General features: G+C 39.9%; 1 protein-coding gene across 1 annotated transcript in view; it reads right to left on the bottom strand.

Moving 5' to 3' along the window:
- The window catches only part of LOC134317758 (fibrinogen C domain-containing protein 1-like), a 179,927-nt gene that overhangs the window by 47,045 nt on the left and 112,247 nt on the right, over positions 1–20,635 (bottom strand). Inside the window, exon 5 of the mRNA XM_062998481.1 lies at positions 8,042–8,138. Within this exon, the coding sequence (XP_062854551.1) occupies positions 8,042–8,138 (97 nt within the window). The remainder of the gene's footprint in view (positions 1–8,041; positions 8,139–20,635) is intronic.

The following is a 20,635-nucleotide window of genomic DNA, read 5'->3' on the forward strand; positions in this document are numbered from 1 at the left end:
ATAGCAAACAACAAATGTTGGCAGTGTTGTCGGATTTTAGCCAGGCATAACATTGCCACCACTATGCCTGTGTAACACTGTGATTGATATTGTGTCAATATGGTGTAATAGCATGTCTGTCATTAAAGAATAAGATTATATACTGTAATATGACACTGAGTACAAATGATATTACACAATGGTATCACACATTTAAATGTATAAGAGCACTGAAGATGTACAGTGTAAAGCTGTGTCTCAGTGTGTATCAGCTCCTGTCACTGTGGGAGACTTTCTCCATTGCATTGCACTGATAAAGTAGCACCAACCTAGCAGTAAATAAATAAAATGTCATTTGTCTTGTTTATGGTGGGAAGTAACCGTCCATCACATGCCCACAGAAACAAACTCCCACACTTTTTCCAATTCTGTCATTTATCATGAGCTAATCCACAAGTGCCGTTGCAACAACATTTTCTTTTAAAAAAACTGACCATAGTGTTCTATAATAAATGTATTACATGTGTTATTGTAACAAACATGTAAAATGTAAAAATCAGCGAGTTTCTTATTTGTGTTTTATTTTGTATATTCTTTGCTTGCTCATTTAAAATATAGTAAGATAGGGTTTTCCCCCGATGATTTATAAAACAGTTAATATTAAATGAAGTATGAGAAGTCTTTATAACTATTAATGTAGCTTTGATCTCATTTGACAAATAAAAAAACAGATCTCAATGGAGCACTCACAATAACTCAGGAATCTCAGGAAGTCTAAAGAAGGATACACCATCATCTCAGAATCACTGAGCAAATCTTAGAGCTTAGTTCTGGGAGAAATGGGAAGAATATGAAAATATAGCCACATTGCCTAGATGAGGCTGCCACTCTAAATAAACAGGGCTTGTCACACAAGGCATAAACGAGTTATGAAATAAGTTTGGGAGAAAGGGACATGGCTAAAATTCTCTAATGAACTGCCTATATATTTACTCATTTTTCCTTTCTCTTCTCATTGATGAAACCTCACATCCACCTTCTACTTATTTCCTTAATAGCTGTTTATGTTTTGTTTTTGTAGTAAATAAGTAAATAACAAGGTGTATGTTTGTGTGTCTGTGTGGGGAGATTGGGTTGAGGTGTGATTGCCCATACTCAGTTCCCTTTCCTTCCGTTACAGTCTCATAACCATTCTTCAATCACTACAGTTAAAAGTGTGGCCTACATTCATAAACAAGTTATACAGTGCAAGAGAACAAGCCTCAAAACTTCACAAAATTACAAGCAAGACATAACAAGAAATGTCACAAAACAGTGTCCTTATATAAAATACAATAACATAAAGAAATGAGTCCAGAGCGTAATTCTAGTGGTTGACTCTGGTCTCCTGGTGTAGGAATGAGTTTATTGTATTTTTTATGAGCACTTGTTAGATTAGCTACTGCAACACTAACTGGGAGAGCTTGCCATTGTTAATGAACCATACAGTATTCAATGATGTTACACTGTAACACTGTTAAATGTTACATCTTAAAATAGAAGACATGCAAAGCATGGGCTCACCAATGACGTAGCAGAAGGTATTGTGCTCTGGTAAAAAATAAATAAATAAATCGCTTGGATTCTAAGAAGTATTTGCCAACGTTGCTAAAGCTGAAATAAATGGCTGGGATGCCTTGCAGAAATTATGCAAAAGGAATCACTCTAGCATAATATTGCCCATCTCAGCAGTTTTAAATGAAGTATGCCTTCAGTTCAGGACCTTTCTCACATTTATGGCCTTTGTGACAGGAATAAGCTGGCAAGTAGTTGAGATAGAAACATAGCCATGAAAATCAATCAGTAACACTGACCCCATTGCAAAATACAGTGATAATTGCATTATGTTATGGGAATGTCACAGCAGGGATTGGCAATCTGGTCAGGATTTATAAAAAATAATGTTGCACACTAAAAAAGATCTTTGATTAAAGGTTTCTTCTTTTTGCAAGAAAGCTATTTTGTTGGGAAGAAAGTTTTTTTGAAAGCAAGACAATAATCAAAAGGAACCTTTGTAATTGAGTGACCAAGTCTTAGATCTGATTAAAGGTAAGAAACCTGACGTAAAACCTGGGCTCCCCAACTTATCTGTAGAGAAGAATGAGCTACAAATAGGGATGTAACGATACACTCCCACGATGCGATACGATTTACTATACTGTGTTTACGATTACAATTTTTTTTAAACAAAATGAAATTAAAGACAAATTATGACAAAGTTTTCTTTTATTATTTCTCTTTAAAAAATAATAATAAAATACTGTATTTGTGCTTATCTTCTATTTATCTAAATAATGAATGCCCTTTTATTTCTGAGGTAGGTACAAATTATGCCAAATAATGCTTATTGTGTAAAAAACTTAAATTAAATTCATTATATAAATAAATGAATAATAAATGAATAATACAAATGAAGAAAGTATCCTCACATAAATAAATTTGGCTGGAAAAGTTCAACCCTGTAGTGACGTCAACCAGGCGAGGTGAACAGCACCAGTGCCTTCTGCTGTGAATATCGATTCATCTTAAATGAATAACCGATTCTAATCATGGCACATATGCACCGATTTTTAACTGTCTTGTGGTGCATCATTACATCCAAAGCTACAAATGCCTCATCACTTTGTGAAATCACAGATAAGCCTAAACCTAATTTACTACAGTACGAAACAGCTGCCAGTGGTGACTATAATGTCTAGAATATCTTGACCTGTGAAGCCCACACTTGCTAGGAAGTGTGTGATGGGGGTTGGGAGGGGTTCAGGAGAGTGTGTTCTGTCAAAGCATATTCTGCTCTTTATTATTGTTAATAGCTACAACAACAGTAATACCTGAGACTAAGCTTTAAGCTGAGTCCTCATATTCTCTACCTCTCTCGCTGTTTTGTTTCCAGTTGGCAGAGTTGGTTTTCTATTGTCTCCTACAATCTGGTTCATCATCTAATATCACAGATTAGGGGTTACATCTGGCACCTCTGTCACAGGGTGCTCACCACCCTGTGACACAGCCAAATATCGAAGTGGGGGAAACATATGACTCAGTTTCTGTTCTGGTAGTTACTGGTCTTGTCAAGCAATTTACTGTCAGTGAACAAGACATGAAAGACATTTTTGTCATATACAGTATCTTATCAGAAAAATCTATATCACCCTCCCCCTCTGCACCAATCACGAGCTGCTCCTGTCATAACGCAGTGTAAAATAATACTTCCCTCTGAATTGCCAACGTTGCTAAAGCTGAAATAAATGGCAGGGAAGCCTTGCTGAAATTATGCAAAAGGAATCACAGCCTTATTGACTCTAGCATGATACTGCCCATCTCAGCAGTTTTAAATGAAGTATGTCTTCAATTCAGGACCTTGCTCACATTTATGGCCTTTGTGACAGGAATAAGCTGGCAAGAGGAATTTCTACTGCCACTTTGGAGTATTACAGAGTAACATGTTTAGAAGGGTTACTCCTAGGGTGGCCACATTCATAGTCACAAAAAGGAGGACATTACACCCCCAAAAGGAGGACGTCATACCAGGAACAGGGGGACATGATACTGCAACACACAGAATGAAACCAAGTTTTGACCAATTTAAGCAAGAATTCTATAACAAATTACTGTTTTACTCACCAAATGTTGGCATTTTTACAGCGTTCCTGAGCATGAGAGCTGACTAATTGACTCAGGTAGAGGTGTATGCAGAACAGAGCGAGCAGGCGAAATTCAACCACCCTATCACAGACTAGCATTTAGAGGACAGACCTTCTGCGATTGGCCAGGCTCGCCCACCACTGGCCAATCGCAGAAGGTCCGCCCACGATAGGAAGCACTATAAGCAGTCAAATGAGGCTGTTAAACCAATAAAATACAAAGCATTTGTTTTGACATGTACCTGAGCCAATGACAGATAATATTGATCAAAAATGTAACCAGTTCACTCCAAAAGGAGGATTTTTAAGTGTCCGTCCTAGCGTTGCATGGGCGGAGGACTGGCAGCTGAAAAACCGGACTGTCCGACCGCCACCCTAGTTACTCCTCGTTTTAAGGATATTAAGGACTGTGGGCTAGATGTACAAAGTTTAAGGTGCAGTGTGGGTCTGTTTGGTTCACTGCATCTAGTATTACATTACAGTGTTACCTTGAAACTCAACTTCAGTTGGTTCTGGGAGTGGTGTTTACACTTACAGCATTTAGCAGATGCTTATCCAAAGTGACATACAATACTGTGACAGTACATTGTCTAAGCAATTGAACTAGTCCAGTACCTTAACCACTAGGCTACTGCCCTGATGATACAGTTGTGCAAAATAAAGAAGCTCATATAATAAAAGTGGAATTTTATTATGTTCCCCATTTTCACTCCATGACTTAGGTTTATGGGGTTTTTTTTTCATCACACACACACACACACACACACCCACACACACACACACTGTCCTGTTTAACCTGATGTTCATTGCATTATATGTTTTACAGCATTTCTATCTAGCAGTAAACATTGCTCAAACTTTAAATATGGCTAGAAATATAGAATATGTAATAGGAAACACATGTTTGGGCCTTTAGTTAATATTTAAATATAGAATTACTGTATGTAAAATAACCTGTAGCATAATCTAGAAGCAAAAAAAAAAAGCAAGACAAATTTAGGGGGTTGAACAGGGACCTGGCAACCACTCTGAACAAGATGGTTGCGAGTAGTTTGTATCTGGCCGACTGCCAAAACCTTAGTTAATTAAACATTCTATCTTATCAGCTACACCTGTTTTGGACTGGCTTTCTAAATTTGTGTGCTATTCTTCCTCATATGAATATGTATGAGGGAAACAGCAGCAACTATTCACGTACATGACATCCAAACTGTGGATTTAAGAATGGAAGGTGTTAATGCTTTTATATTTAAAGGCATATATATGTTTAGCAAAGATTAATTAATATATAATGTTAAGTAAACACTCTATAAGATGATTTCTGTATGAAAAGGGTGATTGAGGACAGGCTTTGGTATGAACGGCACTGACCAAGAGGTGGCAAAACCAGAGACAGAGGAAGAAAGCTTAGAGCACTCAGAACCCAATAAGAAACAAAATGTCTTATGCAGGTACATCAGGCTTGTTTCAAATTCCTGTGAACCAAGATAGTCTGTACTGCATGAATAATTAATAAGAAAGAAATGTTATGAATAATACAGGGATGTGAATAAAAAAAACTCGAACATTATTATTATTATTTTTTTTTTTCCCAATTTTCCTCCCAATCTAGTCGTATCCAGTTACCTAATTGCATTACGCTTCCTCTCTACTGATGCTGATCTCCACCCTGATTGAGGAGAGCGAGACTGACACACTTCCCCTTTGACACATGTGCAGTAGCCGACTGCATCCGACTGCATCACCTGCACAAGGCGAGTTCATATGTGTATTAGCTTTGTGTACGAAGAGACACACCTTGATCCCATTATCCCCCATCTCTGTGCAGGCGCCATCATTCAGCCAGCAGAGGTCAAAATTGCATCAGTTATGAGGTCACCCCCTCACCTTAACAGCCAATCGTTGTTCGTGTAGGCGCCCAGCCTGCCGGATGGCAGAGCTGAGTTTCGAACCGAGTTTCAAACCGACAAGTTCGAAATGTCAGCTCTGGTGTGCTAGTTTGTTTTATTATTTAACACAATCCTTGGCAAATGTAAAATAATGCTGTAATGCTGGAAGGAATGTAAAAGTCACTGGGGAAGATAAGAGTTCCTAAGAAAGCAATGACAATTTGGAGAAAGTGGAATGTGGGTAAGGATGCCAAGCTTAGGGAAAACCGAAGAACAAGAACAACAAACTGGAAACAAAGCTGTCTAAAACCTTTCCACAAAAATATAAAGAATGTTATTTAGATAAAGCACAAAATGCTACATCATAGCAAAATTGGCAGGTGAAGAGTGGGATATAAAGAGGCCTGTGAATTCTTGTGCTCTTGAGTTGCTTCTAGAACCAGCTTAGTCCGTTATAGTTCGTGAAAGCAGCTTTTGCTGCAGCTTCAAGTGTAGTGGTGGGTTATTTTTCTTACTAAATGTATTAAAAATAAAATCACTGAATTAGTGAGCTATGGTTTTTACTAAATCCATTCAATTAAATTATTGAAATTAAATGCAACAGAATTGCCAAAAACAGCACAACAAGCTTTGTATATCCAGCCATGAGTCTATCTGGTTGCTGGTTTTTTTTATCTCCTACTCTCCCAATGTGTTTATTATTTCTTGTTTCTATGTACTGCATTTCGTTGGCTCTGTACTTGTACTCTGCACAATGACAATAAAGTTGAATCTAATGTAATCTAATATGTTCTACATAACATAATACAGATAATATAAGGTACTCAACTGTACACATGTAACCTACTTGTATACTACATGTATCCTAATCAGGTTGCAATGGGTCCAAAGCCACTTTAAATCACTGAGTACAATGCTGAAACACAAACTGGACAGGCTGTTTATTAAAACTGTTTATTATAGGACATTACTTATTACCAATTCTCTCAAATTAGTCAAATTAGATAGGCTAAACTGCATTGATACACAGTAACTGGAGAAAAACCCATGTAAACAATGCAAATCCCTCACATATTGGGGTAATTTGGAGTAGCCAATTTACCTACTGGCCTGCTTTTGGAGCTTGTGTGGCATAATGGTAACAGCCACACTGCTGGTAACAACAGCCTGAGTTCTGGGGGTTTAAATCCTGGGCAAATATACACAGATCAGCCATAACATTAAAACCACCTCCTTGTTTCTACACTCACTGTCCATTTTATCAGCTTCACTTACCATATAGAAGCACTTTGAAGTTCTACAACTACTGACTGTAGTCCATCTGTTTCTCTGCATGCTTTGTTAGCCCCCTTTCATGCTGGACTCTCCCAGGACCACTACAGCGTAGGTATTATTTGGGTGGTGGATCATTCTCAGCACTGCAGTGACACTGACATGGTGGTGGTGTGTTAGTGTGTGTTGTGCTGGTATGAGTGGATCAAACACAGCAGCGCTGCTGGAGTTTTTAAACACCTCGCTATCACTGCTGGATTGAGAATAGTCCACCAATCAAAAAAACATCCCTGTGGGCAGCATCCTATGACCACTGATGAAGGTCTAGAAGATGACCAACTCAAACAGCAGCAATAGATGAGCAATCGTCTCTGACTTTACGTCTACAAGGTGGACCAACTAGGTAGGAGTGTCTAATAGAGTGGACAGTGAGTGGACACGGTATTTAAAAACTCCAGCAGTGCTGCTGTGTCTGATCCACTCATACCAGCACAACACACACTAACACACCACCACCATGTCATTGTCACTGCAGTGCTGAGAATGATCCTGTGGGGGTCCTGACCATTGAAGAACAGGGTGAAAGCAGGCTAAAAAGGTATGTAGAGAAACAGACTACAGTCAGTAATTGTAGAAATTCAAAATGTTTCTATATGGTTAGTGGAGCTGATAAAATGGACAGAGAGTGTTGAAAAAAGGAGGTGGTTTTATAGTTATGGCTGATCAGTGTAAAAGGTGCAAGGTGTTATGTGAACCTAGCCATATAGGGGGGCACATATCAGTACAACCCTACTGCTGGTCCAAAGCAAGGATAAATAGGAGGGTTGTGTCAGGGTAAAAACTGTGCCAAATTAATTATTCAGTTGAATGATCATTGTCCGAAAGGAATCATCACCATCCATAAAGTGAACCAGATTTGTGTGGGTTGTAGAGAGTGACTTCAAAATGTAGTCTCTCTCTCTCTTTATCTGTGTATGTGTGTGTGTGTGTGTGTGTGTGTGTGTGTGTGTGTGTGTGTGTGTGTGTGTGTGTGTGTGTGTGTGTGTGTGTTAAGCAATCCCATTTCAGAAAAGACATTTAGTCATGTGCCAGAGACAACTTTTGAGTAAAGTGTTGTTTAATGAAAATGCTCTTTAGCTGTTTACACACACCTCTGATCCTTGAGAAAGGAATAAAACTACATTGGATGTCTTCATATTTCAGGATAAAAGCGGAGCTTACCGAGCCAGTGTTCCCCAGTGATCTTGCCAAAACCCTCGCGATAAGCAGCCCAGTCTCTGAAGAAATTCACAGAGCCGTCCTCTCTGCGCTGAAACACCTAAACGACACATAAATAAAATTAGAACCCAAATATCAGATTAAAGCTGTAATCAAGACATGCAACATAAAATGGCTTATAAACAAGTAGCTGCTCTGTAGAATTTAATATATATGATAATATCACAACAATGAACAGTTTACATGGCAATAAGATGAAGCTTGTTTGCTACAGTAACATACAGCATGCTGTTTTCCATTATACAGCATTTTAACAACTATCCAGTGGGAAATAAAAACAAAATGATTTTAGACAATGAGGGCTGGATGTACTGCGCTGTATTTTCAAGCACAATACAATTGCATTCTGCATAAAAACATGTGTTGCGCAAACCTAAACACAAAAGTAGTATGTGAGTGTGTGATCAAGACAAAATGGGTAAATAACATTGCTTATTACGTACACCATTTGTCCAAAAGTATGTGGACAGCCTTTCAAACAGGTTCTGATGTTTCTGCCACTTTTTTGTCACAAACTCAGCCCTTGTGCTCCGAGAGAATGTTTGTGTAGCTGCCACACCCTTGTCTCTAAGAGCACATGGTGGAGGAGGCTTTGTTTATGGTGTCAAGCCAATGCCTCTTCAATATGATTGGTCAGTAGCCAATGATCCACAGCTGCACCTTGTTTGAGGTAAAGTGCTCATGGCATATACACCGATCAGCCATAACATTAAATCCACCTCCTTGTTTCTACACTCACTGTCTATTTTATCAGCTCCATTTACCACATAGAAGCACTTTGTAGTTATACAATTACTGACTGTAGTCCATCTGTTTCTCTGCATGCTTTGGACCCCCACAGGACCACTACAGAGTAGGTATTATTTGGATGGTGGATCATTTTCAGCACTGCTGTGACACTGACATGGTGGTAGTGTGTTAGTGTGTGTTGTGCTGGTATGAGTGGATAAGACAATGCTGCTGGAGTTTTAAAATACCTCACTGTCACTGCTGGACTGAGAATAGTCCACCAATCAAAAACATCCAGCCAACAGCACCCTGTGGGCAACATCCTGTGACCACTGATGAAGGTCTCGAAAATGACCAACTCAAACAGCAGTAGTAGATGAGCGACGACTTTACGTCTACAAGGTGGACCAACTAGATCTTGCCAAAACCCTCACAATAAGCAGCCCAGTCTCTAAAAAAATTAAAGTCTCTGCAAACTAAAGAGACATTTTATATAACAGACTTAATTATATGCACCGCTCAGTAAAATATGCTAGCACACCAGAGCTGGGATTTCAAATACGTCGTATCGAATCTCAGCTCTGCCATACGGCTGAGCTGGGCGGCTACATGAACAACAATTGGCTGTTGTTCAGGGTGGGATGATCCGGACCAGGGTTCCTAATAACTGGTGCAATTATGACCTCTGCTGGCTGATTGATGGTGCCTGCGCAGAGTTATAATGCAGAGGGAATAATGCTGATCAGGGTGTGGCTCTCCGTGCACAAGGCTGATCCGCATATGAATTCGCCTCGTGCAGGTGAAAAGATGCAGTCGGTACTGCACACGTGTCAAAGGGGGAGTGTGTCAGTTGGGAAGCTCCTCAGTCAGAGGTGGAGGGTTGTATCACTAGAGGTGTAGCGTAACGCAGTCAGGGTAATTGTATACGACTAGTTTAGGGGAAAAAATTGGGGGGAAAATCGGAGAAAAAAAGAGAGAAAAAAAGTTTGGGGAAGGTAATTTTCTTTCTTCCATCATGCACAAAGCAAGATGCAAAAATGTTTGGCAAGCTTTTAGATAAATTGAAACATCCGGAGTCCTGCATCAGTGTCCGACTTCTTAAATACCTTTTGACTGAATGTGCTAAATTTCTTATAGAAACAAAAATATGCTGGAATACCTTTCTAAAAGAGTGTAAACTGTTATAGCTGCCAAAAGGAGAGGAAGGGTACCTTCAGATTAAAGCCCATGGTTGTATAGTAGAATGGGAAGCTCATGATCAGGTGTCCACATACTTTTGGAAAACATTGAAAAACTATAAAATATAAAAAATAATAAATAAATTACATTATTAAATTACATTAATAATGTAATTTATTTATTATTTTTTATATTTTTTCATCAGTAAACATTTATTAAAATACAAAAGTGGTGGAATATTCTTTTCATGGTGTACCCTACCAGAGACTGCACATAATAAAGAGCTATACAGGGAGGTAAAATAAACCACCATCAATTTTTATCCCCCAGCAGCTTCTTCTCTTGTTTCTCTTTTTGAAAAATGCTGAGTCCACAGGAAACTGATCCAGCATCACACTAGCTACCTCCACTCTGCAGGTGTATCTTCTGTGTTTACCATTAGCACACATAAACCCACAGTGGATTTATCTAAAAGCTGTTTTAAAATATTTACAAAATTTGCAATGTTTACAAGGAATATAAAATTTAAATATAAGAGATCATTTAAAAATTTGGACAGTATGGAAAATGCAAATAAAATAATAATGCAGTGTTCATTACATTTACTTTGACTTTTATTGCAGACAGTTTGAACCCAAGATATTTCATGTTTTGTCTGCTCAACTTCATTTTACTTGTTAATATACATCCATTCCTGCATTTCAGGGAGGCAAAACATTCCCATAAAAGTTGGGACGGGGGGGCTTTTTTACTCTGCAAAAAAAGAAGCCTTGTGTTAACCATGTCCAGAAGTGGCGTCGACTTCTCTGGGCTCGGAGGCATCTAGGATGGACCATCACACAGTGGACACGTGTATTGTGGTCAGAATCAGCATTCCAGGTCTTTTTTGGAAAGAATGGACGCCGTGTGCTCTGGACCAAAGACAAAAAGGACCATCCAGAATTTTATCAGCAACAAGTCCACAAGCCAGGGTCTGTCATGGTATGGGGCTGTGTTAGTGCCCTTGGCAAAGGTCATTTACACTTCTGTGATGGCAGCATTAATACAGAAAAGTACATTGAGATCTTAGAGCAACATGTGCTGCCTTCAAGTCATCATTTTTTCCAGGGACGCTCATGTATTTTTCAACAAGACAATGCAAAACCACATGCTGCACACATTACAAAGGCATGGCTGCGGAAGAAGAGGGTACAGGTACTGGACTGGCCTGCCTGCAGTCCTGACCTGTCCCCAATAGAGAATGTATGGAGAATTTTGAAACAAAATCTTAAGACGTGTTTGCAGGTAGAATGGGACAAAATAAAGGCTGAAACACTAAACGTCTTGTAAGTGTGGTAAAAAGGAATGGCAACATTACAAAGTGGTAAATGCTTTACTGCCCCAATATCTCAGGTTCATCCTGTCTGCAATCAAATAAAAGTAAATGTAAGAAACTCTTTTTTTTTTTTATTTGATTTGGGGTTGCATTTTGGAATAGAATAATTACTTTGTACTGTTACCCTATTTTTCCCAATTTAGTCACTGCCAATTCCCACCCACCAAGTCTCTCATTTAACACAGAAGGTACCAGAATAGAAAAGCTGAGGGAGTGAAAACTAGATCTTTCTTCATCCAAAATACCTAAAGCTGGCCAGCGTAATTGGGCAGATCAGCATGCTTGGAGACGAATGCTAACTGTCATATGTCAACAACCTTTTTCTCATCTGTTCATGGATCATTGTCCTTAAAGCATTTTGAAACATTCAGGCATCTTTTGCACCCTAGATCAGAGTCTATATTAAATTGAGAGTTTTTAGAGAGAGTTTTCATTCTTTATTTGAATTATTTTTACTCTTACTCATCAGTGCATCTTGTAATCTTGGTGGAATCGCTGTAGGACATCCAGTTCTAGGACTCAATGATAATCAATAATACTAGATTTTCTTAGTATTTCCTTTGTAAGCAATTAGTCTTATTGTTGCTTAATAACTACATATGTATTTGGAACTGTTCTTGTTTTTTGCAATTAATTTCTAAGATCCCCTGAAATTAGTTTTGATTAGGACACGGTTGAAGAATAAAACTCAAAACACATGAGTAAACAAGTGCTTAAAATGAATAATTCAACAAACCCAATGATTATACACAGTCATCCACAATCTGTAATGGGGTAGAGAGGAGCCAGATGTGACCTCGTACCTGAGGGGGTTGGATGAACCCAAGACTAAAAATGAGCAGAAAAAAAGCCAACATAAACAAAATCTCAGGAACTAACCTTAAAGCAATAGAACACATTAACAAGTAAATAAACAAACTGCCTGAAGCAGTTCTCAAACAGTGGTGGTAGAGCAGCAAAGCACCATACTAACTGTCCTGGGAAACATGTTTAAGTCTGCAAAAGCAAAGAACAGAGAGAAACTCAAAAATAGAACACGGAGAGCAAGAGGGCAGAAAAACAAGTGACTGGGTTTAACAAAACCAGCTACTCAGTCCACTGGCAAGTTACAACCTTATTAGAGACAGAAAGTAGGGAAACCTAGAGAACAGATAGCAACTAAAAAAGTACCTCATATTCTCATTTGCACACTATTTATCCTAACTTCACTACCTAACCCTGACATTCTTGCTACCCTTCCACTCAACTCTGCAACTAATACTCTACTCTCTTCTCTTTCAACATCCCTCGATCAGCTCTGTCCTCGTAGCCTCAAACGAGGAAAACCTTCTCACCCTGCTCCTTGGCTTTCAGATGCATTGTGCAGCAACAGAAGAGAATTAAGGGCAGCTGAGAGAAAGTGGAGGAAATCTAAGCTCGGTGTTGATCTCCACTCCTACCAAGATCTGCTGTCCAGGCGTGACTGCTGCAAAAACATCTTTTTACAAAGCCAAGCTTGAACAATCTGCTGCTGACCCACGTAAGCTTCATGCTATCTTTTCCTCTCTTCTGAACCCTCCTCCTCCTCTCCCATCTGCCTCTCTCACTGCTACTGACTTTGCAACATTCTTTCAGGACAAGATTGACAAACTCAATCAATCCCTCTCTCCGACTGACCCACTTTCAACTGACCCTCAACCACTGATGGTCTGTAACCGTTACTCTAATCTGACCACATTTTTCAGTAACGAGTAATCTAACGCGTTACTATTTCCAATCCAGTAATCAGATTAAAGTTACTTATCCAGTTACTTAAAAGTTACTATTTTTGTCATTTTCCTTAGTGAAAAGATATTTTTGCTTTCTTCTTGGCAGGGGCGGAGCCAGGGGGTGGCCAGTGGTTGCCATGGCCATCATAAAGTAATCTTCGGCCACCCCCCTGCCCCCCCACCACCGCTTTGCCGGCAATTTTTTTGCGGAAGCATTTCTGCACGCAGGAGCAGCGCACCTCAGATGAGTAGTTCTTCACCAAAACAGTGCAGTAATACACTCAACATAAATGGCAACCACCAACACCATTACAGAAGTAGTACTATTTAGTAGTATTCGTGGCGCGCTACGAGTAAAAGCGCCAGTTGGCTCTGCGCATTCCAGTGTTGCCAGATTGGGCGATTATCCGCCAAATTGGGCGGATTTTGTTGGAGAACAATTTAATAGCAGGTAAATAAAACTTCTATTTAAAAGAAAATCTTCCGTTTTAAGTAGCTCCAGCATTGTAGAAGGCTATTAAAAGTAAAGTACATTTTCAATGCTGATTTAGCGTAATAGTGTTGGTCAGTCTGTATCATATTCTTGAAAGAAAATTAAAATTTGTTTTCCATGCATTCACACTAGCATGTTCTGGGATTCAATTGAGTCTCATCAGTACACACAAGTTGGCAGCCAAATGATAAAGTATTGCAAAGGAATATCTTTGAAATATTCCGCATTATATAACTAATAAAGTAACTTGTAATCTAACTTAGTTACTTTTAAAATCAAGCAATCCATAAAGTAACGAAGTTACTTTTTAAAGGAGTAATCAGTAATCAGATTACTTTTTCAAGGTAACTATGCCATCACTGCCCTCAACCCACCAACACACTCACCAGCTTCACCCCACTCACCATGGATGAGGTTACACAGCTCCTCTCATCCAGCAATCCCACCACATGCACACTCGACCCTATACCATCCACCATCCTTAAAGACATCTCACAGGACCTAATCCCCTTCATCACACCCATCATCAACAACTCCCTGACATCAGGTGTTGTCCCTACTGCTTTTAAGAAGGCTCAGGTCATTCCCCTTCTTAAGAAACCTACACTAGACACTACAGAAATTACCAACTACAGACCTTTCTCACTCCTCTCTTTTCTATCCAAAATTCTTGAACGTGCTGTCTATAACCAACTATCTGCCTTTCTTACTCAGAATGACCTCCACGATCCATACCAGTCTGGCTTCAAGGCAGCGCATTCTACGGAAACAGCACTTGTAGCTGTTACTGAGAAGCTTCATGCAGCCAAAGCAGCCAAACTGTCATCGGTCCTTATTCTTCTTGACCTCTCTGCAGCCTTCGACACAGTGAATCACAGCATTCTCTTGTCCACTCTCTCCAACCTTGGAGTAACAGGTTCAGCATGGCAATGGATGGCCTCCTACCTCGAAGGGCGCTCCTACCAAGTGTCATGGAGAGGATCCATAACTCCCCCATGCACTCTCTCAACCGGTGTTCCTCAGGGCTCTGTACTTGGCCCACTTCTTTTCTCTATCTACACCCACTCTCTGGGTAAGGTCATAGCCTCCCATGGCTTCTCCTACCACTCCTATGCAGATGACACATGACTAGTTCTGTCATTTCCTCCTTCAGACACACAAGTCTCAGCTCGCATCTCAGCATGTCTGCGAGATATCTCACAATGGATGTCAGCTCATCATCTAAGACTTAATCCCAGCAAGACAGAGATGTTGCTCATTCCCGGAGATCAATCTCCAACCCAGGACCTAGTCATTTCTCTTGATGACTCCCAGATCAGACCATCTGATAAGGTAAGAAACCTTGGTGTTGTCCTGGATAACTAGCTGACCTTCTCTCCTTATATAGCCAACATGACAAGATCGTGCCGGTTCCTCCTGTACAACATCAGGAAGATTCGACCATTTCTCTCCAGGGAAGCTACACAGATTCTGGTCCAATCACTTGTAATCTCATGGTTGGACTACTGCAAATCCCTCCTGGCAGGAGCTCCCATGTCCACTATTAAACCCTTGCAGCTCATTCAAAATGCAGCTGCCTGTCTGGTTTTTAACCAGCCCAAACACTGCCACATCACGCCACTGCTTCGTTCTCTTCACTGGCTTCCTGTAGCTGCACGCATTCAGTTTAAAACACTGATGCTCGCCTACAAAGCCAGAAATGGACCAGCCCCAAGCTACCTTTGTGGTCTAATCAAACCCCGCTCTGTACCACGCAACCTCCGAGCCACTAGTCTCGCTCGACTTGAGCCTCCACCCAGGACTAAAGGAAGACAAGCATCAAGGCTCTTCTCTGTTCTAGCACCCAAGTGGTGGAATGAACTTCCTCTGTCTGTCCGAACATCTGAGTCTCTTGCTGTCTTTAAAAAACTATTAAAAACCCACCTCTTTAATAAGCACTTAAGCTGACTTGTACTTATTTACTAACATTTTTCTTCCATTTCCAAAAAAAAAACACTTTGGTTCTAACAGGTTTCAGCAGATTTGTGTTCTTTGACTGTTGTTTACTAAGACTTGAGAAATGAAATGTTTACTATGAAAGCACTTCTGTAAGTCGCTCTGGATAAGAGCGTCTGCTAAATGCAGAAAATGTAAATGTACTTATATACACCGACAAGGCATAACATTATGACCACTGACAGGTGAAGTGAATAACACTGATAATCATCACGGCACCTGTTAGTGGGTGGGATATATTAGGCAGCAAGTGAACATTTTATCTTTAAAGTTGATGTGTTAGTAAAATGGGCAAGGGTAAGGATTTGAGCAAGTTTGACAGGGGCCAAATTGTGATAACTAGACAACTGGGTCCAAAACTGCAGCTCTTGTGGGGTGTTCCCGGTCTGCAGTGGTCAGTATCTATCAAAAGTGCTCCAAGAAAGGAACAGTGGTAAACCAGTGACAGGGTCATTGATGCACATGGACAGAGAAGGCTGGCCCGTGTGGTCTGATCCAACAGACAAGCTACTGTAGCTCAAATTGCTGAAGAAGTTAATGCTGGTTCTGATAGAAAGGTGTCAGAATACACAGTGCATCACAGTTTGTTGTGTATGGGGCTGCATAGCCGCAGACCAGTCAGAGTGCCCATGCTGACGCCTGTCCACCGCCGAAAGCGTCAACAATGGGCACATTAGAATAGGAACTGGACCACGGAGCAATGGAAGAAGGTGGCCTGGTCTGATGAATCACATTTTCTTTTACATCACGTGGATGGCAGGGTGCGTCGCTTACCTGGGGAACACATGACACCAGGATGCACTACGGGAAGAAGGCAAGCCGGTGGATGCTTTGGGCAATGTTCTGCTGGGAAACCTTGGGTCCTGCCCTCCATGTGACACGTACCACCTGCCTAAGCATTGCTGCAGACCATGTACACCCTTTCATGGAAACGGTATTCCCTGATGGCTGTGGCCTCTTTCAGCAGGATAATGCGCCCTGCCACGAAGCAAAAATGGTTCAGGAATGGTTTGAGGAGCACAACAACGAGTTGAGGTGTTGACTTGGCCTCCAAATTCCCCAGATCTCAATCCAATCGAGCATCTGTGGGATGTGCTGGACAAACAAGTCGGATCCATGGAGGCCCCACCTCACAACATACAGGGGTTAAAGGATCTGCTGCTAATAAATTGGTGCCAGAAACCACAGCACACCTTCAGGGGTCTAGTGGATTCCTTGCCTCGATGGGTCAGGGCTGTTTTGGCAGCAAAAGGGGGACCAACACAATAAAGTCGACCCTTGAGTTACGAACAGTTTACCATATGAACATTTCGGGTTATGAACGATCTTTTTGAACTTAACGTACGAACAAATTTCAGATTATGAACCGAAATTCGTGAAACACGTGACGTCACAAACAAGTTGACTCCGAGCGTCTCTCTCTCTCTGTATATATACAGTGAGTGAACATTCGCACAGCGGACGGTGTTTTTCCGGTGTTTTCAATATTAAAATGTCCCCAAATAAGGTGCAGAGGAAGCGCAGAGTTGAGAAACATTACACTTGTTGTTGTATAATTACTCCTGCCAGTAGCTGTCACTGTGTATCAGACAGGAGACAGTGAGTGAGAGAGAAGGAGAAAGTCCGCTGAGCAAAGTATTCTTTCTTTCGTGCAATTACACCTACAAAACCTACAACACTATTGAAATAAAGAAGGAAATAATAGAGAAATATGAGAGTTATTGTTGTTTCTGGTAGATACATTTTATAAAAAAAAGAAGGAAATGTATTATGGTGAATGTGATGGTGTATTATGGTGTATGAAATGTGATGTGTGTTTTATGTACAGTACTACTGTTTAGTTTTGTTTATTATTGTTTATTACAGGAATGTCTATTCTATAATTTAAGATTTAAGGGAAATATACTTGTATTTATAACAAAAAAGACCATTTAAGACATTAGAGAGGTTAGGTAAGGGGGTGGTTTGGGAGGTCTGGCACGGATTAATTCTATTTACGATTTCTTATGAGGTTTGTTCTTCTTGTGCCAGTTTGTTCTGGTTCCTTTAGTATCATCCTTCCCTTCAAAATAAACATAAACTGGCTGCTCTTAGTTATGCCTAAATGTGAGTGACTGTACAGATAAGTAATGGCCAGTAATAGACTGGTGGTTTGCGATGGATTGCTGACTGACCCACAGCAACACTAGTCAGGATGACGTGGTTATAAAAAGTTAATGAATGAAAGAAAAGCTTGATTTGTAAACCTAGCCTTAGACAAGTAGTGACAGAACTGACTGGCAACTATTGCTACATGAAAGTAAAACTAAAAACTATTTAATGTTTTAGCTAAGTAATGAAGAAATAAGAGAGGGTCTAAACCAATCAATGGTGAATATTTAGCTGGTCTGCTGTAAAGATAAGAACTGGTAGTATTTGGAAAGTTTTAGTTCCTTTGTGAGAAGTAAAGTCTGAATTTAAAGCACAATTCAGACACTAATTGACTGCTAATGCTCCTATAGAAGATTAATCAGGCAGACAGTAGATCAATGGTTGCTAAAATGCCAGCAAAGAAAAAGTGTAGCTGTCAATATAAACTTGCAGTAAACAGTTCCCATCAGTGCTTGCAGTGACTTTAATAGCATCTGGGTTCCACACAGCGAGGCTGTCTACACATACAGTATATCCCTTGTTGCTGTCATGGGTAAAAGTACCATGAGTAAAACTGTCTTCCCTAGGGTGGAATGAAGCTTCAAGCTAGACAATGCGACATGTCACACAGCTAGAAATGTCCGACAGTGGTTGGAAGAGCGTGACCAAGACTTCCAAGTACTACCCTGGCCCCCTAATGCCCCAGACTTTAACTCAATTGAGCATTTGTGGGACCACCTTGATCGTCGTGTTCACTCTATGGATCCTCCCCTATGCACCTTCCAGCAACTGTGGGATGCACTGCAGTCAGCATGGCTCCAGATACCTGTGACAACCTACCAGGACCTTATTGAGTCACCTTATTGAAATGTATAACCTGTATAATGTGAAGGGGACAGGTGTATTTTAAGCATGCCAGGAAATCCCCCCTCCCTTTTACATCATAGCTAAATCACCAGAAGCAGTGTGTGTAGAGGTGAAGCATTAAGGTCTATAGAGTACTTTTGGTGTATGCCACACATGGCATGAAACACTAACTTGAGCAGCAATTGCTACTGCAATCTGTGCTCCTATAATGAATCATCTTTTAACCCTATAACACCAAGCATCTGTTGTAAAATCGGGTTGAATATGTGTGTATCAAATTAGATACAGCAGGTATTTAATGCAAATATCAGAGAGAGGAATCTAATACTTAGGTAAAGTTTAAATGAACAGGGTAAAATAGTGCAACATGGTAGATCAGAATGAACTGAAGACAAAGGTTTTGAGAACATTCTCAGGATTTCATAGTAAACCAGGACATCACCATCATTGTAAGATTGTGGTAACACTGTGAACCTACTTCCTTTTGATTGTCCGCATCAAACCACTGGACAATATAAAACACTGGAATTGAAAATCCAGATACCCACATAACCAATTTCCAAACCAGCCAAGTTCATTGTTTTTTTTGAGACCCCAGTTATTCATTTCTAAGTTTTAAATTACTTGAGTCCAAAAACTAAAGGAAATTAAAAGTGAAAGGGGTTAAAAATTACTGTCTTTACATTTTTGTTTGTTAAACATGCAGTAAACAATACATTAAAAAAAAATTAACACATGAAATCTTGATGTATCAAATATGATACAAAACAAAACTCATATATGCAAAATGTTATTTAATTTCTTTTTTTTTTTTGTATTTTACAGAAGGTCAAATAGGCACTCCAGTTTTAAAAAAAAATAGAATTTTCAAGCAATGTTTTGGTGGTTTAGGCCAGCGCTCCCCAACCTTTTTTGCACCACAAACCGGTTTCATGTAAAATACAATTTTACAGACCAGCAGGGGGATAGGATTCAAAATAGAATAACTATACTGCTTACAAATGAGCTTTTTTCACTGCAACGAGACACTGCTTCCACCTGGGGGTGATATGAGATGATAAACACCCATGTGTTGCAAATGGAAGCTGATGTAGCGAACTTTAATTATTTATTCTTTCTGTGCGGCCCAGTAATAAATGACGATGGTTGAGGACCACTGGCTTTTGCTTTAAAGGGTTGTTCATTTACCTATATTGACCAAAAGTTTGAGTACACCAGTGCTTAATCAGCATACTAATCTGCATCTGAATCCAGAAGATTTAGAAATAAGTACGGTTCTCCACTCATTTCTTTAGATTTTCCATTAATTTGTCACCCATTTGTATTTGATTATTGTGGTTTGTGGTATGGATAACATATATCTTGGCAAAATACCTGCTGACAGCTTTGCTTAAGATCCTAGTGGCAAAGAAAAATTGCTACAGTGGTATGAGATTCATGAGGGTGAGTGGGTAACGTTTAATCCCTCTATCTATCTTTGGGTCCACCATACGTCTGTTTCACACTGTGTGCACCCAAAGCATTTTTTCCCCAACATAATGAATGTCTGTCGACAGCAGACCACACAGTAACAGAAACTAGTCCTTCAGGCCAGAACTTCAGTAGCGTTTGCTGTGTATTATGGCCCACATTTGTCAGTGGGTTTTAACACAGATGGATGAATAAATGGACTGAATAGCCTTTTTGAGTATAATACTGACCATTATATCACGATTGCCTGATGGCTAGTTAATAATAATGATTTGGTTGGGGAGGCATCCATTCATCCATTCAGGGATTCCTTTTTTATACCAATGTCATTTGCCAGGTCATTGCCGGCTTCTCTGTTTACCTGCATCTTCTTTCCTCGAGTCTGTTAAACCAGGCTCAGTGAAGCCCAGCTTTTTTCTCTGGTGCTTATGATAACAGTGTTTATCTTTTCCTGGAAAACTTAGCTGGACATGCAGCACTTTTTTTATTTGCTACAACCTTTTTGCCATTACATAGAAACTGCAGTGGATGTAAGCCTCCAATGGCGCCAT

Source organism: Trichomycterus rosablanca, chromosome 7 (genome assembly GCF_030014385.1).
Source record: "Trichomycterus rosablanca isolate fTriRos1 chromosome 7, fTriRos1.hap1, whole genome shotgun sequence".
NCBI lineage: Eukaryota > Metazoa > Chordata > Actinopteri > Siluriformes > Trichomycteridae > Trichomycterus > Trichomycterus rosablanca.